Source organism: Schistocerca americana, chromosome 2 (assembly GCF_021461395.2).
Source record: "Schistocerca americana isolate TAMUIC-IGC-003095 chromosome 2, iqSchAmer2.1, whole genome shotgun sequence".
Lineage (NCBI taxonomy): Eukaryota > Metazoa > Arthropoda > Insecta > Orthoptera > Acrididae > Schistocerca > Schistocerca americana.
The window spans coordinates 858351902-858379440 of NC_060120.1; the positions used below are offsets into that span (position 1 = coordinate 858351902).

A 27539-nucleotide genomic window follows, 5' to 3' on the forward strand; every position below is an offset into this window, starting at 1 on the left:
AAAAAAAAACACGCGATACTATCGTCATCTGTGTTTGTGTACATGGGTATCCCAAGACATTTCCTTTTGGCCTTTGTCCCACTTCAGCGCGGGGTCGGCCTTGTTATTATTATGGAACTGGGCAATGTTAGTGATCGGGGGGAGGAGGGAGGGGTGGCCAGATGCCCTTCCTGCCACCACCCTATGTGCCCCAGGGCGGAATTAGTGCACCCCAGCTGTCTGTGTCTAGTGTAAGCCATGAAATAGTGCGAACGTCTTCAAATTCCTGCGAGTCGTGTAACTGAGTCGGAACGTGGTGATCAGCCCGGTATTCACCTATCAGGATGCGGCAAACCGCCTAAAAACCACATCCAGGCTGGCCAACACACCGGCCCTCGTCATTAACCCGCCAGGCTGATTCGATCCGGGCCGGTGAGCCTACCCGAGTCCAGGAAGCAGTGCTAACCTGGCGGGTCCTTGTCACCTCACTGTATAGTTTTAAAATCAAATAATCCAGTGACTGGAAAGTACGCAAGGCACAATGTTGTTGTATTACAAGTGGTTCAGTAGTTCGTGAATTTCATGACGCTTCCCCATGTCTCATTTTTTCTGCATAAATGTTAGTTACTTTGTGCGCAACATTTTTGCCTTAATAATGTAGTTATAAGCTGAGAAGTAGAAATTGCAATTAAGGTCCCGCAGTCCTCCACCCGTCCACTTTGTGCTCTCGGTGCTGCAGCGAACGCAGGCCGCCCTGTAAATGAGGTTCCCTTCCTTACAAGCGGCGGGTAGCGACGCGACACAAATGAAACCGTTATTAAGCAGGCAAATGTAAGTTTGCGCCGTCGTCCACAGCAGCCACGATTCTGGCGACAACTCTCGGTGCCTTCTTCGTGTATTACGTCGTGTAGCCTGCGCTGTTCTGCCCACCAAGAGTTCATTTCAGTATGCTTCCATCTTTTGGTGTCATCAAAGGAACGACGAAAAGTTTCTGTTTCAAGTTGGGCGATGTCACAGGTGCAGCGTCTTGGCGAAACAACGGAATACACATTCTTAGATGGAGGTGTGCCAGGGTCATTCAGAAACTTACTCCTTCTACTGTTTTGTCTTAGCTTTGGCTGTCGCAGCCGCATTATGATGGTGCAGAACTCATTTTTAGTGTTCCGTAGCTAAGTCGGTGGTAACGGAACCCTTATTGGATCACAGTGTTGTCCGTCTTTCTAACTGTCTGGCTGTCTGTTGAAAAGCCTTTTTCTCAGCAAAGATGAGACGAATCACGTTGAAATTCATGTCATACATGAAGGTCTGTAGTCCCTTGGTGATACAAAAACGCGAGGCTTCTAAGTCAAAACAGTCGAAAGATGCGGCCGTTTACGTCTCATAGTCGCAAACTCACTCATCACAACCAACAGCGTACTTCTCGTAGAACTAGAATCATGAGATTCGCCAAGAAACAAGGTTTCGCACTACAAATAAAGGAAAAAAAATCCGAAAATTCTGAATTTGTAATTAGATCAAAGAATTCTTTTTATTTCATTTTTATTATCAGATTGTCACTCTATACGTCCGTCCATTAAACCCCGTTTTTCAGGAACGGGAAGACGTATCAAGTTGAAATTTATCTCACATACTGAGGACTGCATTCTTTTGATGCTGTAAAAATGCTAACAGAAGGGGAACGTTCCAAAATGAATGTCGAGGTGCGTATAAAACAGAGCTGAGTCACTCAGTGCCTCACTGCTCAAGCATTTATATCAATCGAAATACATCGATGCTTGCTGAAGACGTATGGAGACCATATGCGAGACATGAGAAGTGTGAGCTGAACTGTGTTGCGTTTCGGTACTGATGAAAAGGATGTGCTCGGCAAACCGTGACTAGCTGCCGTCCCTCATAGTGAAAAGCGTCTCGACTAATTCATCCGCGATGATCAGAGAGTTACTACCAAGGAGTCACGTGCAACCTGAATGTCAGCTGTATTGCCTTAAGCAAGATGGTTCAAAATGGCTCTGAGCGCTATGGGACTTAATATCTGAGGTCATCAGTCCCCTAGAACTTAGAGCTACTTAAACCTAAATAACCTAAGGACACCACACACATCCATGCCCGAGGCAGGATTCGAACCTGCGACCGTAGCGGTCGCGCGGTTCCAGACTGAAGCTCCTAGAACAGCTCGGCCACAGCGGCCGGCGCTTAAGCAAGATGTTTATCAACCTTGGCTATCACAAAATGTGTGCGTAGTTGGCCCCACGGATGCCTACATATGATCAAAACAATCCTCCAATGGAAAACCGTTGGGAACTCCAGGACCTGCACGAAGCTAACGGTCACATGTTTCTGAACTCCTTCACCACCGTAGATGGGAAGCGGTGTCACCATTATCAGCAGGACAAAAGACGGTTCAGAAAGTGCACGCAGTGGTGACATGCGAATTCTCCAAGAACAACTTCAAAACACAGCCGCCTGCAGACAAAGTGATGTGCACATTCTGGGGTAGGGGGTGAGTGCTACTTTTGACAGTACAGAAGAAAGCCCGAATATCCCGTCGGGCCAAGGACGAAGACGAACTGTCGCTTATCACACGCTAACACCGGTCACCAAGATCGTTTTAAGGCACTGAAACTTAGTGTTTATTTTGACTCAAAGAAGATAACACATACGTGTCGAGACATGTCTCTGTAGATATTAAAAAATTAAAAAAAAATAAAAAATAAACTCATTGTGTTTGCATAAGGCGGATTTTCAAAACAACCCAATTTTTAAATCGCATACACGGAAGAACATCAAGAGGAGCTTCAGATCTTAGTAAAAAAGGGAGGTATTAGTTTCAGGATGACTTTTCCACACAATAATTCCTGCAAATTGTGTCCAACACATGTAATTCAGAGATTCGTTCCAATAATTCTCATACATCAGTTGCACGACCGTTGTGTGTGCAGATTGTTCTTTAGGCCAACAGTGGACAACAGTTCTAATGTTCTGGATGTTCTGGGCCAGTGGTTTGCTTAATATGACGTTCTGTTCCTAATGGGAGTTCACCTACTGTAGATAAATTCACGTATATCATGATCTCAGATAAAGAGTCAGAATACATCTCTCACCGGCAGCCGTCACAATTCGAAATGCGTTATTTTTAAACTTAGGACAAGGGGACAAGTATACTCAGTGACAGGTACTTACCCAGTTTGTTGGCTACGGAGTGCGGCATTCCACAGCCTCTCCCTCCATACAGACGGTGTCGCTACATTTCACCTACTCCCCATTCTTCGGTTTACGCTCAGTTCATAGCGTGAGCTCATTAGATTGGTCATTTCATTTGACAGGTCCTGTAATACATTCGCACCTCACTTAGGATGGCAATGTCATCAGCAAACCTTGTTATTGGTATCCTTTCAGGATGAATGTGAACCGCAGTTCTGATTATTTTTTTCTTTTTCTTCGTTGCCTCACCGACGTGCAGGTTGAACAGTATGGGAGAATGACTACTGCCCTATCTTATGCTCTTTTAAATCTAAATACTTCGTTCTTGGTCATCCAATCTTCTTATTCTCTCTTGTTTCTTGTATATATAAAGCACTGGGTGATCAAAAAGTCAGTATAAATTTGAAAACTGAATAAATCACGGAATAATGTAGATGTACAAATTGACACACATACTTGGAATGACATGGGGTGTTATTAGAACCAAAAAAATACAAACGTTCAAAAAAATGTCAGACAGATGGCGCTTCACCTGATCATAATAGCAATAATTAGCATAACAAAGGAAGACAAAGCAAAGATGATGTTGAAACTTCCTGGCAGATTAAAACTGTGTGCCCGACCGAGACTCGAACTCGGGACCTTTGCCTTTCGCGGGCAAGTGCTCTACCATCTGAGCTACCGAAGCACGACTCAGGCCCGCTACTCACAGCTTTACTTCTGCCAGTATCTCGTCTCCTACCTTCCAAACTTTGCAGAAGCTCTTCTGCGAACCTTGCAGAACTAGCACTCCTGAAAGAAAGGATATAGCGGAGACATGGCTTAGCCACAGCTTGGGGGATGTTTCCAGAATGAGATTTTCACTCTGCAGCGGAGTGTGTGCGCTGATGTGAGTACCGGGCGTGAGTCGTGCTTCGGTAGCTCAGATGGTAAAGCATTTGCCCGCGAAAGGCAAAGGTCCCGAGTTCGAGTCTCGGTCGGGCACACAGTTTTAATCTGCCAGGAAGTTTCATATCAGCGCACACTCCGCTGCAGAGTGAAAATCTCATTCTGGAAAGATGATGTTCTTTACAGAAAATGCTCAGTATGTCCACCATCATTTCTTCAACAATAGCTGTAGTCGAGGAATAATGTTGTGAACAGCACTGTAAAGCATGTCCGGAGTTATGGTGAGGCATTGGCGTCGGATTTTGTCTTTCAGCAACCCTAGAGATGTCGGTCGATCACGATACACTTGCTACTTCAGGTAACCCCAAAGCCAATAATCGCACGCACTGAGGTCTGGGGACCTAGGAGGCCAATGATGACGAAAGTGGCGGCTGAGCACACGTTCATCAACAAACGACGCGCGCAAGAGATCTTTCACGCGTCTAGCAAAACTTTTTTTTCGTTCTAATAAAACCCCATGTCATTCCAAGCATGTGTGTCTATTTTTGCCTCTCTATGTACATTATTCCGTGCTTTATAAAGTTTTCACATTTATACAGACTTTTTGATCACCTGGTATATTACCCTTCCTTCCCCATAGCGTATACCTACTTTTATGAGAATGTAAAATATCTTTTACCATACGACATTGCAGAACGTTTCTCTTAGTCGATAAACCGTACGAAAAGGTTTTGATTTTTCATAAGTCTTGCCTCCATTACTAATCGCAAAGTCAGGAGCGTCTCTCCAGGCCTTTCCAGGTGACCCGTTTAAATTGTATTCAGGTCATGTGATGACTTGATAAGAGGTAGGAATCAGTAATAAAACCATTTAAGTTGACCGAGTCTGAAAAATACCTCAAAAGCATATCATTACAAAGTGGCCAATATCTTCCGCTAAGGCAGTACGCCTAGTATGCTTAACAATAGAATTTAGAAATGGCTACCTTACAAGTAGTTCTGCCACGGCCCTGTCTTCTAGGATCATAAAGGTCGGTATTATAGTATTCATGTATAATGAACAGCCGTCAAACGATGTGATAATATGGCTGATAGATATCTTTTCAACATTCAACAGCGAATTTTAGTATTTGACTTCGGTCTCACGAAGGTTGGACTCTCAAGAAATGACTCTCAAAAATATGTTTATCGTATCATGACACTTCGTACCATATGTGGTATGCTTCTCAAAACAGTGATTCACAAGTGAAATCAGCCGATATCAAAATTCTACCAACCAAATTGAATTTCACGTGTCTAAAAGAAATAGTATACATATACTACGCAACTAGGCGTCGTGCACACAGTTCCGGAGATTGTAAGGACCTAGAAGTGCGAGAATTATCGCTCAATCAGCTTAAAGGTTCATACACCCAAGTTTCTGACAAAAATAATATACAGAATAATGGAAAAAAACTGAGGATGTGGCAGATGACGATGTTGCTGTTCATAATGGAAACAAGACAAAAGATTATATTCAAACACGTTCATAGGTTTTGTCGATCTGTAAAAAGCGTACGACAATGCCATGTGGAGCAAGATGTTCCAAATTCTGAGAACCAAAAAGGAATATTAGGAGTGGAAGACGCAGAACGAAGTGCTCGAATTAAAAAGGGTGTAAGACAGGGACGTAGTATTTCTCCCCTGCTGTTCAATCTATACAGCAAAGAAGCAATGACTGATATAAAAGAAAGGAGCAAGAATCGGATTAACATTCAAGGTGAAAGGACACTGCTCTCCTGAGTGAAAGTGAAGAAAAATAAGAGCATTTGCTGGATGGAATCAACAATCTAATGAGTGCAGAATACGGACTTAGAGTAAACCGAAGAATGACGAAAGTAATGAGAAGTAGCAGTAATGAGAACAGCGAGAAACTTTACGTCAGGATTGATGATCACCAGATAGATGAAGTTAAGCAATTCTGTTACTTAAGCAACAAAGTGGCCCAGTACGGACGGAGTAAAGGGGACATAAAGGCCAGACTAACAGTGACAAAAAGAGCTTTCCCTGCAAAATTGTCTACTAGTGAGGACGATATTTCTGAGAATGTACATTTGGAGCACATCGCTGTGCGGTAGTGAAGCATGGGCTGTGGGAAAACCGGAACAGAAGAGAATCGGAGCGTTTGAGATGTGCTACAGAAGAATGTGGACTGATACGGAATGAAGAGGTTCTTCACAGAATCAGCAAGGAAAGTAAAATGGAGAAAACCCTAACATTTATGGCAGAACATCTGTTACGAATTCACGTAATCACTTCCATGGTACTAGAGGGAGCTGCAGAGGGTCAAAACTGTAAAGGAAAACAGAGATTGGAACACATCCAGCAAATAGTTGAGGACGTACGTAGCGAGTGATACGCTAAGATGAACGAGATGAAGAGGTTGGCACAGGAGAGGAAACCATGACGAGCCACATAAAACTAGATAAAAGACTGATGACTCAAATAAAATAAAATAAAAAAACATTCAAGCTTATTTATATCTCCGCTTTTTTTAGAATATGACTGCGTGGTAACTGCAAGACAAAAAGACAGTGTACAGTATATATTTAAGTGTTTAACTGACACTATGGGTGGTCAACATGGGCGTCGTTTGAGATGCGGTAAACGTCAATATGTGCTATCCAGGGTTTCAATTTTCGTGACACAATTTTTCTCCACCCTGTATATAAAGCTTCGAACCACTCATAGCATAAGAGGTGACCAAATAAAACGAGGCAATTGGAAAAAAAGCAAGTAAAATGTTTATTACTTCAAAAGTAATTGTCTTAATTGTTAGGACATTTATCCCACTGTAAAACAAAACGATCAGTGCATTCATGGAAAAATGTTTACGATTCCATAGGGAACCAGGAATGTAGCCAGTCGTGCTTTTGTAGCGTACTAGAAACATACTTGGTAACATGGGCACCCACGAACGTGTTGCCAAGGATGTTTCAGCTAAGATGCTGAGCGTTCACTGGAAATCTCCTACACATCCCGCTCAGTGAACACCCTGCCTCTTCCTAAGCGATTTCTATGTTTTAGGAGTTCTGAAGAAAGACATTCCTGGTCGTCGATTTGTTTCGGACTGAAAAGCACACGACTGGCTACATTCCTGGTTCCCTATGGAATCGTAAAGATTTTTCCAAGAAGGCACTGACCGTTTTGTTTTACAGTGGGATAAATGTCCTAACAATTATGACAATTACTTTTGAAGTAATAAATATTTTTCTCGCTTTTTTTCCATCTGTCTCGTTTTCATTTGACTGCCCCTTACACATAACGCCAACTGACTGGAAACGTTACAGACGAAAATCACTGGTGAAGAGTAGGGATAGCCTACTTCTGAGTGCTGTAATAGTAATCTGCGTGAATAAGCATTCAACTGTCTTCCACAAACATGTTAAGTTCTGATGGTACTTTCCCCTACATTTATAACGTGTAATTAACTAACCAGTGGCAAGACGCAATCAGTACCTTCACTGCGTGATATCAGAGGTGAAGTCACTGATGACAGTGTCACCAAAGGAGAATTATTAAACACGGTTTTCCAAAACTCCTTCACCAAAGAAGACGAAGTAAATATTCCAGAATTCCAATGAAAAATAACTGCAAAGATGAGAAACATATAAGTAGATATTCTGGGTGTAGCAAAGCAGCTTAAATAACTTAAGGAAGGCAAGGCTTCCGGTCCAGATGGTATACCAGTCAGGTTCCTCTCAGAGTATGCTGATAAAATAGTCCATATTTAGCAATTATATACAACCGCTCGCTCACAGAAAGTTCCGTACCTAAAGACTGGAAATTTGCTCAAGTCAACCCAATACCCAAAAAGGGAACTAGGAATAATCCACTGAATTACAGTCCCATATCACTAACGTCAATTTGCAGTAGGGTTTTGGGACATATACTGTATTCGAACATTATGAAGTACCTCGAAGAAAACGATTTACTGACACATAGTCAGCACGGATTCAGAAAATATCGTTCTTTAGAGAAACACAACTAACTCTTTATACTCATGAAGTAATAAGTGCTATCGACAAGGGATATCAAATTGACTCCACATTTTTAGCTTTTCAGGAGGCTTTCGACACCGTTCCTCACTAACGTCTTCTAATCAAACTGTGTGCCTATGGAATACTGCCTCAGTTGTACGACTGGATTTGTGGTTTCCTGTCAGAAAGGCCACAGTTCGTAGTAATAGACGGAAAGTCATCGAGCAAAACAGAAGTAATTATCCGGCGTTCCCCAAGGAAGTGTTCTATAGGCCCTCTATTGTTCCTGATCTACGATATTATGTTAACGACATAGGAGACAATCTGAGTAGCCCGCTTAGTTTATATGCAGATGATGCTGTCATTTACCGTCTTGTAAAGTCATTAGATGTCCAAAATGAATTGAAAAATGATTTAGATATCTGTGTGGTGCGAAAAGTGGCAATTGATCCTTAATAAAGAAAAGCTATTCACGTGAGTACTATAAGAAAGCCGCTAAATTTCGATTACGCTATAAGTCACACAAATCTTAAGGCTGTAAATTCAACTAAATACTTAGGGATTACAATTACAAATAACCTAAATTGGAACGATCACACAGATAATGTTGTGGGTGAAGCAAACCAAAGACTGCGATTCATTGACAGAACACTTAGTAGGTGCAAAGATCTACTAAAGAGACTGCTTACACTACACTTGTCTGCCCTATTCTGGAGTATTGCTGTACAGTGCGGGATCCGTATCAGGTGGGACTGACGGATGATATTGAAAAAGTTCAAAGAAGGGCGGCTCGTTTTGCACTCCCGCTAAATAGGGGAGATAGTGCCACAGACATGATACGTGAATTGGAGTGGCAATAATTAAAACAAAGGCGTTTTCGTTAAAATGGGGTCTTCTCATGAAATTTCAATCATCAGTTTTCTCCTCCGATTGCGAAAACATTCTGTTGGCACCCGCCTACATAGGCAGAAATCATCATCAGGATAAAATAAGAGAAATCAGGTCTCGCAGAGAAAAATTTAAGTGCTCATTTTTCCCGTGCGCTGTTCGAGAGTGGTACTGTAGGGATACAATTTGAAGGTGGTTCATTGAAACCTCTGCCAGGCAGTTAATTGTGTATAGCAGAGTAATCACATAGATGTAGATGTATGCTTGTAGCCAAGTTACGTGCTGTGGGCTTGTTTGCTCCATCTGTTAGCCTTGTCTTTCTGTATAAAAACCTGAATATTCACGTTATTTATATAGTAATGAGCTGCCATCGCCTTCTGCTAATTTCAGTGGTGAAGTTTCCTATAGTTTTGAAAGATAATGGAAATGAAATAACTGAAGCATATTGTAATGTTGATCACAATGACGGTTCAGGAAAATTGCTTTCTTTGATGAAGGCAAAATGCACAGTACCTGGAATAGCTAGTTACTGACTCTAAAGTGCAGTTCGACCGAAAAGTCATCGCATTTTTCGGAATGTAATTCTCACTCTACAGCGGGATGTGTTAACCTATGCGAACGAAACATTCTGGTAGATCAAAACTGTGTGCCTGACCGAGACTGGAACTCGGGGCTTTTGGCTTTCGGAAGTAAGTCCTCTACCGACTATGCCACCAAAGAACGACTCACGACTTCTCCACACCGCTCTACTTCCGCCAGTGCGTCGTCTGCTACCTTCCAAACTTCACAAAAGCTCTCCAGCAAAACTTGCAGAACCAGCTGTGAGGATGGATCGTGAGTCGTGCTTGGGTAGCTCAGTAGGTAGAGCATTTGTCTGCGCAAGGCAGAAATGCCGAGTTCAAGTCTCGGTCCGGCACACAGTTCTTAGCTGCAGCTGCCAAGAAGTTTCACATTTTACACGTAGCGGCAAGGCATCAACAGTAACTTATATAACTTTCAAGTAGAAAAATATGTAATTGCATTCAAAACATAGTGAAGCCACCACGCACACAGAGAATACGTGCGTATAAGACATGGTACAAAGAATGTGAAACAACTGTATAAAACACCAGCTATATGCATCTGAAAATAATTAAGGAACTTCATTAAACGCGGATGGGATGAGTTCAACTGCCCAAATATTCGGATAGAATAAAGGAAACCAGTTTGTATACGGTACATCAAAAGTCACCCCTCCTGCTAAGCGTCAGTGCCCAGCTAGTCTCTACTTTGTCGATGGAAACATGTCATTCTCCAAGAATCACGCGGCGCTCTTATTTTCCATTGGTCGCGTCAGCTGCCTCGCCAAAAAGTTCATTCACGGCTCCTGCTGATGATATCAGAGACAATCTTCTTCAGTTATCAACTGCTCGGAACGTAATACAACTTTGTGGAATGTCTGCGATTTGAGAAGAGGTGAAAGAATGTCAGCAGTGTAAGTTGTGAATGTGACGGACAACTTCCAACAAAGCCTGCCCCCTACGTCAAAACTTGGAGAGATGGACTACCTACTGATATGTGTTAATTTTCAGTTTTTCTTGTTATTTTCGCGCAGTCGCCTTCTGAAAACCTGGGGTTACTTATAAATAACGCTGCATACAGGAGAAATGTTCAGTATTCAGCGATATCTCAGCAATGATCGTCTGATGGAAAATAGTTCGTATGGATATGTACCCTATTCGAAATCTTTCCCGACATGTAACACTTTCAACGAACACTGTTATTTATTTTCTGTATTTTGTAATACAGTTTGAGGTGTACATCTGAACAACAGTTAGGAAACGCTACAACTTGCTTCTTACAAAGTACCGATTGAAAAACAGGTATTTTTAACACATTCACCTCTAAGTATTTTCGTACACGTTATAGCTGTTTTACAGTTTACGATAAATGTTCGAATATCCCACTCTCAACTTCAATGCATCTGTACAATAATGGGAGAAAAGGTAGTGTTGCCTCTGCACGTTCTCCGATGAGGGCAGCAGCGTAATTAATGCGACCAGGCAGTTCATCTCGCGTATTCACCTTTAGTTTGTACAGCCCAGCCGTCATCCAGCCCCATAAAAGAATATAATGGCGGTCTTGGTGGCCCCTTAATTGTACTACCAGGACTAGTCCAGCTATTAGGGTAAGGAACATGGGTGCGCACCGCTATACCACAAACCATTCGGAATAGGGCACATGTCTGTATGAAGTTTCTCGACTCAAATGAGCGTTCCTTTCAAATCCATGAATAATACCCCCTCTTCTCTGGACACCTTGTGTAGTCGAAAAGACAGCGTACCTTTGCATAATTATGGGATTTGTTGACATAGAAGTTGTAAGAGGTCCTTGACTAAGGAATTTATTGCTAGCGCATTCGAGCAGATGTAATATCGATGGATTGCTCACGCGCTGCCTGCAATATGTGAGCTATAAGAGAATCTCAGACCAGAGAGCAGTGTTGGCTGCAGTAAGAGCAGTGTTGGCAGTAGGAGTAAGTAGTAGCCAGCAGCAGTCGGGTGTATGGAGTTGGCGGGGCTGGTCGTGAGGAGCGATGGCGGTGCCTGAGCATTGTAGTATAAGGTAAAAGCAGCCGCGCGCATATGTAGTTTGTTACAACAAAATTTGTACTATTGTCATATCAAGTCCAATGTAAATATTTGTAAAAATCTTTTAATAATATTTTTTTTATAAAATTAACTTTTTTGACAGTCATTCATTTCAATTTAAAGAATTTACTAATTTCTGCAATCCATAGTCATCCCAATTATCGTAAAGAAAAATCAGTTGTTTCTTTTTACACATGACAAATCTAGCGGCCAGCATTGCACTGGGCTGTGCCAGAAAAATTTCTTATAGGAGCAGATATATACGGGTTATCCGGCGACTTCATTGAGGTAAGAATTTTCAATTTATTCAGAATGATCTTTCAGGGCCATGACGCAGCACTGCTGACGCCCAAATTTACCAGTTTAGATTCACAGTCAGTTAATTATTGAAAGGTTGTACATAGTCACATTTTTTTATTGGGAGGTTAGTCACGTTATTATGGCGAGGTTAGACTGAATGTGAATGCTATACTTATTTTTTACTGTTGAGCGGTTACAAAGAAGAGTATGGTATTGCGTCATAATGTAAATAACTATGTTGCAGAAATCAAGGTTTTGGCCGCTGTAACCATGACCAAAACGTTGCTTTCTCCTGTATACTTGTTTACATTATGGTGCGGCACCATACTCAAAAAACTTTTATGTCAACTTATTCTGGCCGCGGAAGCATACGCAGTTCCATTATGCGGTTTAGCAAACAATACGAGTAGATGATATAAAGGTTCTGTTGCTTATTCCACGCATCTGTGTCTGCTACACAATGTTGCTTGCTGTCTTCGTTTGACCTCGAGCGCCACGCCCCCTCTGTTCTCGTTGCAGCTGCGAGGGAGTGGACGCGCTTGTGGCGTACGTGCACATCGAGGGCCGCATGGAGAAGATCGACAGCTTCTGCGGGGACGCGATGCCGAAGCCGCTCATGTCCAACGGCGCCCGCCTGCTGCTCGAGTTCCGCGGCCAGCACTCCTCCAGCCACGCCAGGGGCTTCAAGGCCACCTACAGCTTCACCGAGAGTGAGTCCGGACCAGTGGTCCACGCTGTCGCGTTATGCCGTTGCAATTGCAAAGTGAACTCTAGATGTCCTACGCGAGAAACCAACATTTCGGCGCTAACCATCCCACTATCCCCCTCCACCCCTGACTAGAGCCCTGACAGTGTCTGGGAACCTCCTTTTAATTTCTTTTATTTTTTATTTTATTTATTTATTTATTTATTTTGAGCCGTCAGTTTTAGAATGATTTGATGCGGCCCACCCTGAATTCCTCTCCTGAGGCAGCCTCTTCCTCTCAGAGTAGCAATTGCAACCCACGTGCTTAATTACTTGCTGACGTGTTCTAATCTCCGTCTGCTTCTACAGTTTTTACTTTCTACAGCTCCCTCTAGTACCACGAAAGTTATTCCCTGGTGTCTTAACAGATGTCCTCTCATCCTGTCTCTTCTTGCTGTCAGTGTTTTCCATATCCCTCCTCGTTTATGTTGCAGAGAACCTCCACATTTCGTACCTTATCAGTTCACTTAATTTTCAACATTCTTCCGTAACACCACATTTCAAATGCTCGATTCTCTTCTGTTCTCGCTTCCCCATAGTCCATATCTCAGAACCATAGAATGCTGTGCTCCAAACGTACAGTCTCAGAAATTTATTCCTGAAATTAAGCCGTATGTTTGATACTAATAGGGAATGCCCTTTTTTCCGGTGGCAATCTGTTTTTTATTCCCAACTTGGTCCACTCATCATGAGTTATTTTTCTGCCTAGGTAGCAGCATTCCTTAACCTCGTCTACTTCGTATTCATCAATTAATATTCTACGCTTCTTGCTGCTCTCATTTATGCTACTTCACGTTACTTTCACCTTTCTTCGATGTACCCTCAGTCTGTATTTTGTATTCATTAGACTGTTCATTCAATTGAAGACATCACTGAGGATTGCAAAGTCATCAGCGAATCGTATTGCTTGTATCCTTTCACCTTGAATTTTAATCCCACTCTTGAACCTTTCTTTTATTTGCTTCTTCAAAAAAAATGTGTAGATTGAACATTAGAGGCGAAAGACTGCATTCCTGTCTTACGCCTTTTCTAGTGCGAGCACTTCGTTCTTGATCTTCCAGTCTCACCACTGTGTCTTTGTTCTTGTGTGTATTGTGTACTAACCGTCTTTACTTATAGCAAACAGTAATATGGGGTTTGTCTACTATTCGCCTTCATGACAGCTTGAACACTGCTGCCGCCACTTTCAGTGAGGTGTCTGTAGGAGAATGGCAGAGAGGTCAACATTCTAGAACATTCCAAATGCCGTTATGTTCAGGTACGGACTCTGAGTAGGTTAGTGCAGTTAAGGAATGTTAGTGTCACAGGCCACTGTTCACAGATACTGCTTTGTGATAGTGTGCATAGTAACACATATTTAGTGCGTACTTCATGTAATTTTCTATGTAGTAAAGAGAGAGTGCAACCCTTGTGCATAATTGTACTCCATCGCTTTGACAGTGAATGCAAGCTCTGCGATACTTTTGTGCTTAATTTTTTGGAGACAGTTGAAGTTCCTTGCAATATTCCTTTGCTAGAATTATTCAAGTTCAAAACTTTACATGCATTAAACTTACAAACGTATTGCACCGAGTTTACGTCAGTACGGCTGGGAAGAATACCACACATAGTTCAGTGCACTTTAAATTTGATGACTTATAGTTTATAAGGGTGATATTGTATTTTTAATTAAGGAAGTTTAACCCAAGCAGGTTCCGTGTTGCCCGACCTCTAGTCAACATACGTTCCGAACAGTGACTTAAGTATAATTTCATAGAGAATAAAGTGATACGCGAAAATTCCTTTTTTCAAGAACCTACCTGAGTTTTTATTGCTGAGTAAATACAACACGTAAGTCTCTTGCAGTTAATGTCTCAATGCAGATTAAAGCAACGACCATATTACAATAATCATGTACTACTATTTTCTATCGAAATCAGCGAGATAGTAGTTTTGTATACGACAGAATCCTATCGCATTTCACAATAGAATCCCTTTCATTTTATTTTTATTTTCCGAGAGTCGCGCAATAAAGAGTAGTCCGATTTCACAGGTAACTCTGAATACAACGTGCTCTTAAATACACTTTGCGGTTGACATAAATTCTGGCGCACAGTTAATACAGAAAGTACTTACTGATTGTCATTCTGATTCCAATAGTTATCCCCTCCGAGTTGTCCCTCCACTGTACGCAGTACACAGAGCTGTAAAATGTCTTCATAGCCTTCCGTATCCGCCCTTTTCTTGATTGCAATGAGGTTCCATCCAGTAACCACAAAAAGTACCCCCATACCATAACTCCACCCACTCTGCACTTCACTGCCGGCACTACTACACGTGATGTGGGGTAACGATCTTTCGACATTCGCAAAAGCCGAACACTTCCATCGGACTGCCACAGGGTATGGCGTGATTCGTCACTCCAAATCACTCATTTCCAGTCGTAGTACCGTCGCCCTTTACAATGTCTCAAGCGTCGCTTAGCACTGAGTACAGAAAATTTGTAGTTTATGAGGAGTTGGTCGACCATTGTACCCCATTCCTTATAACTCCCTACGCACTATCATTGTGCTGACTGGACTGGTGGTAATACATTGAAACTCGAGAGCGATTCATTCCAGTGATTTTACAACCACCTTCTATAATGGGCATCAGTCCATGTCCGTCAGGTATATGAGATCTGCTTGGTCTTAGTTTAGATTTAGTTTAGATATCGTTATTACATCACGTTTCCATTTCACAGTCACGAACAATCGACTTGGGCAACTTTAGAAGGGTTGAAATGTCCCTGATAGATCTGCTACTTGGTTGGCATCCAAAGACTAGTTCGCGTTCGAAGGCACGGAGTTCTCCTGTCCGACTGATTCTCCTTTTATCGCTTCTGTACTTGTCACAATACTCGCCGCCTCTTTTCACGTTGGAGGATCCGCTTGTTGTATCATCGCGTTGTTAGTTCTGCATTACATAGGGGTGTCTTTTCGTCATGCAGTGTGTGTTGTTGTTGTGATCTTCAGTCCGAAGACTGGTTTGATGCAGCTGTCCATGCTACTCTAATCTCTGTAAGCACCCTCATTTCGGAGTAACTACTGCAACTTACATCCTTCTAAATCTGCTTACTGTATTCATCCCTTGGCTTCCCTCTACGATTTTCACCCCCACGCTTCCCACCATTACCGTTCTCCTAGTCAGGTTGCCCCACAAATTTCTTTTCTCCCCAATTATATTCAGTACCTCTTCATTAGTAACGTGACCTACCCCGCTAATCTTGAAAAGTCTTCTGTAGCACCACACTTCAAAAGCTTCTATTCTCTTCTTGTCTCAACTGTTTACCGTCCATGTTTTACTTCAATACATGGCAAGACTCCATACAGATACTTTCAGAAAAGTATTCCTGACACATCTACACGTAAACATATTAGTTGTTCTGTGTCTGCTTCTTCAACAACACAGAATTTATTGAACAATAGTTAAGTATAAATAAATCACAGAAAAAACAGATGCTGACTCTTCTTCAAACAAACACAAAAAACTTCCTGACAGATTAAAACTGTGTGCCGCAGCGAGACTCGAACACGGGACCTTTGCCTTTCGCGGACAAGTGCTCTACCATCTAAGATCCCCAAGCACGACTGACGACCCGTCCTCATAGCTTCAATTCTGCCAGTACCTCGTCTCCTACCTCTGGAAACACAAAAAGTCGTTTAGAGACGCATACCTCACGGCATTTAAAATGAACAGAAGATTTTCTGAAAATCTTGTATGTCAGTGCTGGAGAACAGTGCATTTTTATTATGCTGCAACGTGCTAATATGAACAACTCCTCGGCGCCCACACAAGCTGTCGGTACGTCAATGGAAGCCTCGATAGAACAGGGACGGCGCTCCTTTAGCAAAATAGATACATCCTTCTGAAAGCCAAACGCCGAAGGACAGTAATAATACAATCCAAATCGCCGTCCAATTAATAACCAAGTTTCACTAGATCGTCGTAAATAAGTTTCCAGAGAGCAGTTAGTGTACACGAGGTAGTTGGAGTGAGGCCGAAACGCTCCACGGGAGGCCCTTAATCTGTTGCTGTAGCTTAGCCACGTGACCTGGTCCGGCGGATGAAGCTCTGCGTGCCGAGCCATGAATTATATGGATTGATCCATTGATACGACCAGCGGGATTAGAAGGATAATAATGATTAGTTTCAACATGACATTATCAAAAATCGATGCAAAGTACACTGAGGTGACAAAAGTCATGAGATACCGACGTGGACAAACACAGATGGTGATAATACGGTGTGCGCAAGGTATAAAAGGACAGTGCATTGGCGGAGCTGTCATTTATATTCAGATTATTCACGTGAAAATGTTTCCTACGAGATTATGACCTCACGACGGAAATTAGCAGACTTTGAGTGCGCAATGGTAGTTGGAGCTGGACGCATGGGACATTCCACTTCGGTAATCGTTAGCCAATTCAATATTCCGAGATCCACAGTTTCAGTAGTGTGCCGAGAATACCAAATTTCAGGCATTACCTCTCACAACAGACAACGCATAGCCGACGGCCTTCTCTTAACGACCGGAAGCAGCAGCGTTTGCATAGAGTTGTCAATGCTAACAGACAACCAACACAGCGTTAAATAACACAGGCATGAATGTGGAACGTACGATGAACGTATTCGTCAGCATAGTGCTGCATAATTTGGCGTTAGTGGGCTATGACAGCAGACAATCGACGCCAGTGCGTTTACTGACAGCACTCCATCGTATGCAGCGGCTCTCCTGGGCTCGTGACCACATCAGCTGGACGCTAGACGATTGGAAAACCTTGGCCTGGTCAGATGAGTTTCAGTTGGCAAAAGCTGAGGGTAGGGTTCGAGAGTGGCGCAGACAATACAAAAAGCCATGGACCCAAATTGTCAACAAGGCATTGTGGAAGCTGGTGGTTGCTCCATAATGGTGTTGGGTGTGTTTATGTGGAATGGACTGATTCCTCTGGTCTATCTGAACCGATCATTAACTGGAAATGGTCGTGTTTGGCCACTTGTAGACCTACGAGGATGGAATTTTTATGGATGACAATGCGCCATGTCATCGGACCAGAGTTGTTCGCGACTGGTTTGAAGAAGATATTGGAGAGTTCGACCTAATGATTTGGTCACTCAGGTCCCCCGACATGAATCCCATCGAACATTTATGGAACCTAATGGTGAAGTCAGTTCGTGCACAATATCTTTCAGTGGCAACACTTCAGATATTATAGAGGCAGCATGGCTCAGTAATTCTGCAGGAGACCCAAGGACCTGTTGGCTCCATGCCACGTCGGAGGAAAGGAGGTCTGACACCACATTAGGAGGTATGTCATGACTTCCGTCACCCCAGTGTAACATGTCTACATATACGTCTGTATTCTGCAAGCTTCTCGACTGGTTGTCGCGAAGGGCACTTCTTGCACCTCTATCTGGTCCCCATTTCCATATTCCATTCTCGAATGGCACGTGGGAAGAATGATTCTCGTTAGCACTCCATATGGGCTCTAATTTCTCGAATTTTCTCATTGTGGTCATTTCGCTAGATGTTTGTGGGAGTAAGTAATAAGTTGTCAGAGTCTTCCCGGAACGTTCTTTCTATGAATTTGAATAGCCTCTCTTGCAGCGTCTGCAACTCGAGTTGAGTATCTCCGTTACAGTCTAGCACCGAGCAAACGATCCCGTGACAAAACATAACGCTTTTCATTGGATCTTCTTTATCTCTCCTGTTAATGCAACCTGTGCAGCCTGGTAAGGGTCCAAAACTGATGAGAAATTCTCAAGAATTGGTCTTGTAAGCCATTTCTTTTGCTGATGAATGACATTTCGTTAAGGTTCTTAACACGCGTCTCTGTCTGGCATCTGTCGCTAAAAAAAACAAGTGTAACCTGAAAGATAAAGAAGAAGCCCTGATAGACCATCTTCATAGAACTTAACAAACGATAAAAATAAGAGAAAAACAATTACATGTATATCAACTTTTACAAGTTAAAATGACCTCATGAACTTTTTGTTTTTCTTCTACTGCTGCTTCTTCTTCTTCTTCCTCTTGCGGGTTAAACACGGAAGGCGCCACTTTTCCGTCCCCAGTCGTCAAATTCTTCTGTCTTCACTTTTCTCACCTTATTCCTTGCCTGCGTTGCTTCCTGCACATCAGTTTACCAGTTGCGTCGTGGTCCGCCTTTTCTTCCGCTGGGATGGTGTCCATAGTAGTATCCATAGAAGCTCATTCATCGTATTCACATAGCCAAACCACATCTTCTCTTTTTGTTGGGTGTCGTCGCAGATATCCGTATCCATTTTCATCCTTTGTGGGATTACATAATTTTTTATATATCCATTCTAGTACAGCTTGTGCTTCGTCTTAAGTAATCCATCTCAGTAGCAAACAGACTATTCTTATTCTTTCTGCTAACGTCCCAGGTTTGTGCTCCGAACAAATGTGCACTCAAGACTAAAATCTTTTACATTCTCTACTTCGTTGTTGTTCTTATATTTTTGTTTCACAGAACAGACTACTTTGTTCTTGTTACTGCTCGGTACTTATTAATCCTACTAGCGATTTCATCATTGCTTCTCCTGTTTACTAAATAATACCTCTCTTTCATCCCTAAAATTACTTCTCCCTTTACCTCAAAATTATTTTCTTTTGTATTTCAACAGCTAAGTACTCTCACTTATTCATTTTTGTCTTCGGGCCAGCCTTGTGGTATTCCTCTTTAAACTTTCTTATTATGTAGTATAGCCCAGACCACCTTTATCTTCCGCTAGCACAACCTGATCTGCAAACTACAGGCTCTACTGTCACTCCCATAACCTTGCATTTTTTATGCTACAGTGCGTAGCATAATTAAAAAAATACACATTCAGAATGGAAAGGAGAAATTGTTCCTGCTGACACAGCTTAAACAGGGTGGTTGACAGCATACAGACCTGCTGTAGACCCTTATTCAGCTTCAATTCTTCGGTCCAACTATTCCCAATTCTTACTATCGCTGTGTTATTTTCATATAATTTCATAACAGGGTACAGAAATTTTTGAACAAGTTCTGTGTCTTTCAGTTTTTCTCATAGTTTGTTGGTGTGTACATTATCGTATGCTTTCTCTAGGTCAGTCTGGGCAAAAGGCGTTTCCAGTCCAACCTTTGTGCGGTTTTCAGATATTAGTTTCATTGGGAACACGTTGCCCAATACCGTTCTTCCCGCTCGAAATCCTGCTTGTCCTGCTTACTGTTGTTATTGTTGTTGTTGTTTTTGTCGTTGTTGTTCCTAATAATATAAAATAAAAATAAAGAAAGGAAGTGAAACAGTATTGTAAGAAACGGTATTAGTGATTAGATTATTCAATTTCAATGCCTGGATTTTCAGTGTCTGTCAAATTTTGAATTCAGTTTTCAAATAAAGTTATTTTTGGATTTAACAAATTTTATGCAGGAAACAAAGAATTGCTGTATGCGGTTATAAAACTTACTGTCCCCTGGCCTCTCCATACGTGAGTATGCGTATATACGTATTCTCAGAACATATAGGTATTGGTAATGTTACTAAATATTTCCTGAGGGTCCTATAGAGTTCGATCTATGAAACTATAGATTCGGCACTAACATCGACAGTTCCATATTATGTCTGAGTGATATCCCTACGCTGGTACATATCCGCACACCTATCCATTTTCAAATTATTAATTACAATCTTATTCACAGCAAAACTGAACTGTTACACCTCAAATTCTATAGTTATTTAAGAAATTAGTTTATGGTTTTCAGGACCCCCATTTTCCTGCTATCCGTTGTAATGTTTTATTTTTCAATACACGTCTGCAACCCCAACACTTAGAGTCATTGTCAAGTGCTTAATATTGGGCCTCAAATAAATTAGAAAATGCACGTGCAGAATGGAAAGGAGAAACTTTTCGTGTTGAATACTGTATTCTGCGTTCAGACATAATGGTGATAACACACACAGGTATCTGTTTGATAGGATTTTTATTCATAGAGCTGAAATTATGATGCCACGGAGCGTTGTCGACAACTGCCTCGAGTGTCTCAATGATTGCTTTATGACCGGATATTTTCCACTTAAGCCAGGGCCCTGTTTTAAACCAAAGTGCCAAAATTACAATCGTGTACTGAAAACATTACGTTCAAAGGCAGAAAAGAGATTTCCAAAAAATTCATTTTGACTGTCGACCCCACGCGCCAGAAGACATTAAAATTAAAATGCGATATTCAATATGGTTGGTTCACGCACTTATCTGCCCCTCCTACGTTCGGTATTTTATGTTCTTTTCCGGAAGTCTGAACAGACGGCCACAAAAAGTAACAACATGCAAAGTTACTGACATTATTTCGCACAGGATCGCCGCTGGAACAAAGAAACTGGTATTCGGGATCACAAAACCCAATGAAATTCAATTTTACTTCTGCCACACTGTCTCGCCTGAATGGGAAGGACAGATAATTATACAATCTCCACTGTAGCTTGTAATGGAAACACAACACTCGTTGGTATGAAACAGTTCGCTGCGTGGCTCCTGAACGCCACGCCGTATCGAAGCTCTGCGACGCTCTCTTGCCATTTTCCGTTTCACGTTTCTCTTTGAATCATTTCGCTCCACGATCTGATACTGATTTTTCCGACAGCGGCGGCCACCTGCGATTCATTCACTTGGCTCCAGATTTCCCATTACGCCGGTGAGCGCTTGTTCGGGTTTTGCTTTTTCGCAGCCTCGACAACACCCATCCCACAGCTACGCTGCTGCTCACTCCCGAAATATCACGGCAGCAACAGCCTCACCACTCCCGACTAGCACAAAACCACTCTTGCAAGCACTGATCTTTCGTATAGGTGTGCTTCGTAATTTTTATTTTCTAAATACACACGATGTTTCAAAAATAGAGGACGTAATTTCAGCTATATGTTTCCATAGATAGATACGAAAAAAAGTTCCGTACAAGTGTTTGGAAATACTTAGTTTCAAAGCTGTTGCCTTTGAAAAAGTAATATTCACCGGTAAGTTCTTCTTTCAATAGTTGCCGTGACAACAGGACAGTGTACATTGAGTGTTGTGTTTAGCACTCGACATCAGCTTAACTCAAGAGCTGACAGAACTGCACTTCGTGTTCGGTAAGGCGGAAGGCAATACTGCTCTGGATCATTGTTTGTACCAGGAGGGGTTCCCTCAGTGAAGGTGTCCCGCGCGGAAGATATTCTAGTGCCTCCATCGCCTTCTGTGCGCTCCTGGGAAGCTTACGTCTTATGGTTTGGAGAAGCAATGTTCAAGATTTGCAGTTCTAGGCGCACAGGATTTTGGCCTTCAATCATCACTCGAAAGTTAGCCTTTTAAGTGAATGTTCCTCACACAACTGTCTGGAGACTTTTGCGAGAACATTAGTTGTATCCTCGCCATTTACAACATGGACAGCTCCTGTCACAATCGGATCATCCTAAACAAGTGATGTTCTACCAGTGGATCTTGCACCAGTATGCTATAAAATACGAGCTTTCTTGCCTTAGTATCATTTACAAAGTGTACCGGTATGAAATGAGCGTTAAGATACAAATGCGTCGATTGGGAACATTTTTTGTGAACGAGCCTTAATTTTTTTTGTTTGATTGGTATGACATCTGTCAAAGATGTTTAGTGTACATCAAGTCATGGAACAAACATCATCATATGTTTTCATCGTGTTAACAATGTCGAATTTTGTACCAGAAAGAGATGATTTGAGGAAAGGGTTAATTTTTTGTTTTCATTTGAAAAAAGTGCTGCAGAGTCGCATCGAATGCTTGTCGAGGCATATGGTGATCATGCTCTATCAGAAGCAACATGCAAAAGATGGTTTCAACGGTTCAGAAATAATGATTTTGATGTAAGAATTGAAGAAAGTGGAAGACCACCAAAAAAGTTCGAAGACGCCGAATTGCAAGCAGTATTGGATGAAGATGATACTTTGAGTCAGAAGCAATTGACATCAATGCTAAATGTTACACAACAAACAATTTCTGACCGTTTGAAAGCTATGGGAAAGATCCAAAAGTGTGGAAAATGGATGCCACATTAATTGAATGAAAGGCAGATGGACAACCGAAAAACCATTTGTCAAATTTTGCTCCAAAGACATGAAAGAAAATCAGTTTTCCATCAACTTGTTACTGGCGATGAAAAATGGATTTATTTTAAGAATCCTAAACGGGAAAAATCACGGATTAATCTGGGACAACCATCAACATCGACTGCAAATTCATATTGATTCGGCAAGAAGACAATGTTCTGTGTTTGGTGGGATCAGAAAGGTGTGGTGTATCATGAGCTTCTAAAACCCGGTGAAACTGTGAATACTAATCGCTACAGACAACAAATGATCAATTTGAACTATGTATTGATCGAAGAAAGACCAGAATGGTCCAGAAGACGTGGCAAAGTAATTTTTTTACACGACAATGCACCTGCACACAAAGCAGGATACAATCAAAACACTTGGCTGTGAGCTGCTACCCCACCCGCGGTATTCACCAGACTTGGCCCCTTCCGACTACCATTTATTTTCATCAATGGGACACGCATTGGCCGAGGAACACTTCCATTCCTCTGAAGAAATCGAAAATTGGGTGTCTGATTGGTTTGCTTCAAAAGACGAACATTTCTATTGGCGTGGTGTCCACAAATTTCCAGAAAGGTGGTCAAAATGTATAGAAAGCAATGGTGAGTACTTTGAATAAAATGTTTTTACTTTTCAATTCAAAATTAGTGTTCATTTTCATAAAAAACGCTCATTTCATACCGGTACACCTGTAGACATATGAAGCTCAGTTCACACGTGATGGCATTATAAACATTCAAGATCAGCGTCTAAGGGCACATGAAATCCCACTTGCAGTTGTTCCATATCTCCAGCAAGTGTCATTTACGTTCAACATGTGAGCTGTTACCATTGGTGATGGATTAGCTGGACCTCATGTACGAGGTGCGTTCAATAAGCAGAGCAACAGATTTTTTTCTAGGCCAATTTCCGTTGAAAAATAGGCGCAATTAGTTGTGGGACGTCTTGGAATATTCTCGCTTCACCCCCTATACTTCCATGAATTTCACATAGGTGGCGGCACTATACGTAGTCATCAAAACTGCGTCTGTAATAGATGTGCGTTCCAATCAGAGACTGTTATAAGGTGGGAGGTAAATCGGACGCAGCCCCGAATCCTCCCTAAACCAGGTAGGTAAGCAGTTTGACAGAGTATTGTGTGCGCTAATGAGCACAGCTGCCTGCGGCCACTTCACAGTTCGCAGCAGATCTTTGTAGAGTGAACATGTCCTCAGACGAGCTTACAGTTTCAGTAAGTAGGAAGGGAAGGAAAATGTTGGTTTTGAAAGGTAACACGTTCGGTTCTCAAAAACTGCTGAAAGATGGTCTAGCGTGATAGACGTGATACATTAATGTCTGCAGAAGTTTCGTTAAAAGTATTTCTATTGAGGCGCTGAATGTCGTGGAGTGTCAAGAACAGCACAATCATGAAGAAATGCCTCAGAACAAAATTCAGAGGCAAGAAATCATTTCTGACCTAAAGAGAAAAACCATAGAAGATAATTGTGAGAGACCGTCAAATTTCATTTACCAGAGGTTACAACGAAAAGATACACAAGATATAACTGAGAGAGATGTCAACAATTTTCGCAAATATACTTACAATGCTAGGCGCAAAATTCTGCCACAACTGCCCACGAATGCTGCAGATGTTCATGATGTTATCAATACGCTGAATGTGGAAACCACAGACGGGACAAAGTGTTTATTAGAAAATAACACCGAGAAAAAAGTGATCATATTTTGTGACTCTGCAAAACTTAAAACATTAACGCAGTGACAGCGGACAATTATCAATTTGTTGTATGTATAGACTTGCTGGAAATGTAACCGTAATTCATAAAATGAACACTGAGATAGAATATGTGTTGCAAAATCATGATTTGCTATTTTAATAAGTTAATTATGAAGAAATCAAGGCTATAAATGATTCCAGTTTCTAAACATAAATATCTAAATTAGATAAAAGATAAAACTTTTAAACATACTCACAAACACGCGAAAAATTTTTACATCTTCGACTGTAAATTCATATGCTTTCCTTTGTCTGCTTGGAGTATTCATAACGTTTAGAACTGCTACCTGCTTCAAAAGGGAGGATTCGGTCTCATCGTTTTTCAGACCCTTGCGGGCTTGGGAGGATTCGAAACCATTTTTCTGACCGCGGGAGGATTCGGGGGTGCGCCCGGAAAATCAGAGCTTCGCAGGTATTCACAGGCTCTTTCAGAATGTCTACGCCTCTACGGTGATCTGGTAGCGAACAATAGGTGGTGAGTCGTTGGGTGACGCGTTTGTCATTATCGCAACAAGGTCGGGCAAACCTGTCCGATCTTCCGCAAGCCGGATGTCCGCATACAGCTGTAATGTTGGAACGTGCGGACACTCTAATTCGAGGTGATCTACGGATCACAATCAGACACCTGGCTGCTCAGTTGGACGTCTCTGTTGGTAGTGCTGACACACCCGTCCATCACTTGGGGATTTCAAAGCCGTCTTACAGCTAGGTTTCTCGCCGCCTGACGGAAGACTTCCATCTGTTTCGCTCAGTGAAATATGCACTCTGTGGGGAGCGTACGTGGATGATGGGGAGGACACTGCGTCCGACATCGGGCAGTAGAGTGTTGTTATACATGCACAAAGGCCTTCTCAGTAAGGTGGTGTAAGGCCATTCCATTGAACGAAGTTTACCATGAAAAGTAAGTTTTTATAACCAAAGAGTGGTGAATAATATGGTGTGTTATAATCCTGACAAAACCAACCTGGTTTCAGAAAAAAATTTGTTCCATTACGTATTCAACGCCCTCGTATTTGTAAATAGACTTAGGGGGAAATCGTACAAAAATTAAGCATTTGTCAAGGATCTCACTTCTTACATTTTATAACCTTGCATAATTCAGTCGTACGGCTCGCTGGTGCACAGAGTGTTTTCTGATCGACGAGTAGATAGACGTGGCCCAACTACTTTTCCTCCACAACCTAACTTGAACCGTATCTATTTCTGTTTGTGGCGTGGTTTAAAACCATTGCTGTATTCGTCCCAGTGCCTGACATGGAATCCCTTTGGCTTCTAACTGTGGGATGTTGTGAGGAAATGTGTTCGTGTCCGCAGGCTGGAGATGGACGTTTTGAGTATCTTCTGGAAAGCCAACTACCGACAGGAAGAAAAACGTCCTGGTGAAGATCACTGTTTTGAAGACCATAACTCGGCAATGAAACTTTTTGAATAAATATTGTAAGGATTTCTTTATTTTCTATATGGGGATCGCTCAGCTGAAATCAAACCCTCTGTTTTTCAAACATCGTTAATTTATTTGTTGTCTATTCTCTTCCACCAACAAATACCGTCACAGATCGAGTAACATTTCAGTTTTGAACACTAGAATTCGAACGTCTGTACAGTTTGTAATATTTTTTCATCCCTCTTGCTGAAAAGAGAATTCTTTTGTCGTTTATTTTGTAATGTGTTTCCGAGCAAATCATTCCAGTATTTGTGTCTCACCTTCCTTATGGTTTCGCCTGCAGCTCTCTTATTAGGAAACTCTTCTCAAAATGTCCAACTCATTCAAATCTCCTCCTCCTTACTATTGCTGTCACATCCGGCACATAGTCTTGTATCAGTTTCTGTGTTTTATGTCGTGTGAATTCCGCGCTCAAACACATTTCGAAACGTTTTTCTTGACAAATTGCTTTGAGAGGTAGTAAGTTTCTTACCCAGGATCTTTCTCAATGTCCGTGACACCGTCACAAACTTTTCTTGTAAATATGGAGATTAGTTGTTATCGTTAACATTTTTACTGTCGAACAGTAAGGGAGACTGTTGGCCCTAGATGATATTGTAGCTAGGAAGACAAGAGTTTTTTTTCGGTACCTCAGTCTAGTGGCTGACTTTAAAATCACACGAAAGAATGCGCAGTAGAAACAGCCATAAGCAGTTCCGCCATTTTTTACAATTTTTGTTGTTGTTGTTAGACATAAGATTGTGTTTTGCAAATATTTCGCATTCTACACATTTAAGTGCTGTGTAATATAGTACAGGTATTTGAAATATATAATTAATTATTCAGGTACAGAATTTTGTAGTGAGTAATATGCTATGTCATCATCAATGACAAAATCCGCTACAGTTGTAAAAGTTATTTATTTAAGAAGAAAATCACAACCGGTTTCAGGGCCTGTGTCTCATCTTCAGGTGCATTTGCAAAATTATAAATCGATTATAACAGCTACCCACGTTGTTAAAATAAGACAAGCTAAACAGAGCCGAGAGAAATTCTTAGAAAAAAATGTACTTATATTAAAATGTGAATCCCTAAAGGATGCATAACTGAGCTTAAAATCTGTTAAAACAGTGTATCCCTGGCACACAGCATGAAAAAGGATATCCTTTTAAATCCTAGGCCAGCCAGAAAGCCTGTCTCAGAGGAGACCCTAGATACAAAACGAAGGTCGCAATTAAAAGAGCGGAATCACCGTTAAATGGAATCAAATTTAAAGTATTAAGGACCAACATCCCAAATCTTCATTACAAAACTTAAAACGATCTGGTTTTAAGGGCGTGCTACACATGAATCCGTATGAAAGTAGATAGGCAGTCTGGCTTCTTGCGGGCTAATCTATGGCACTTCCTTAAGTCCGGACTGTTTTGAGTTTTGTAGTGGTGATTGGAAAGTTGGGTCGTTAACACTTTATATTTTATTTCATTTAACGGTGACTCCGCACGTTTAATTGATGACCTTTGTCCTTATTTGTAGGTGCTCCTCTGCGACAGGCTTTCTGGCTGACAGGGATTCAAAAGTATATCCTGCTTC

General features: G+C 41.7%; 1 protein-coding gene across 1 annotated transcript in view; it reads left to right on the top strand.

Annotated features, from left to right (window-relative positions):
• Nucleotides 1–27539, top strand: part of LOC124594489 (suppressor of lurcher protein 1-like) — a 207058-nt gene that overhangs the window by 81759 nt on the left and 97760 nt on the right. The window contains exon 3 of the mRNA XM_047132864.1: nt 12424–12614. Within this exon, the coding sequence (XP_046988820.1) occupies nt 12424–12614 (191 nt within the window). The remainder of the gene's footprint in view (nt 1–12423; nt 12615–27539) is intronic.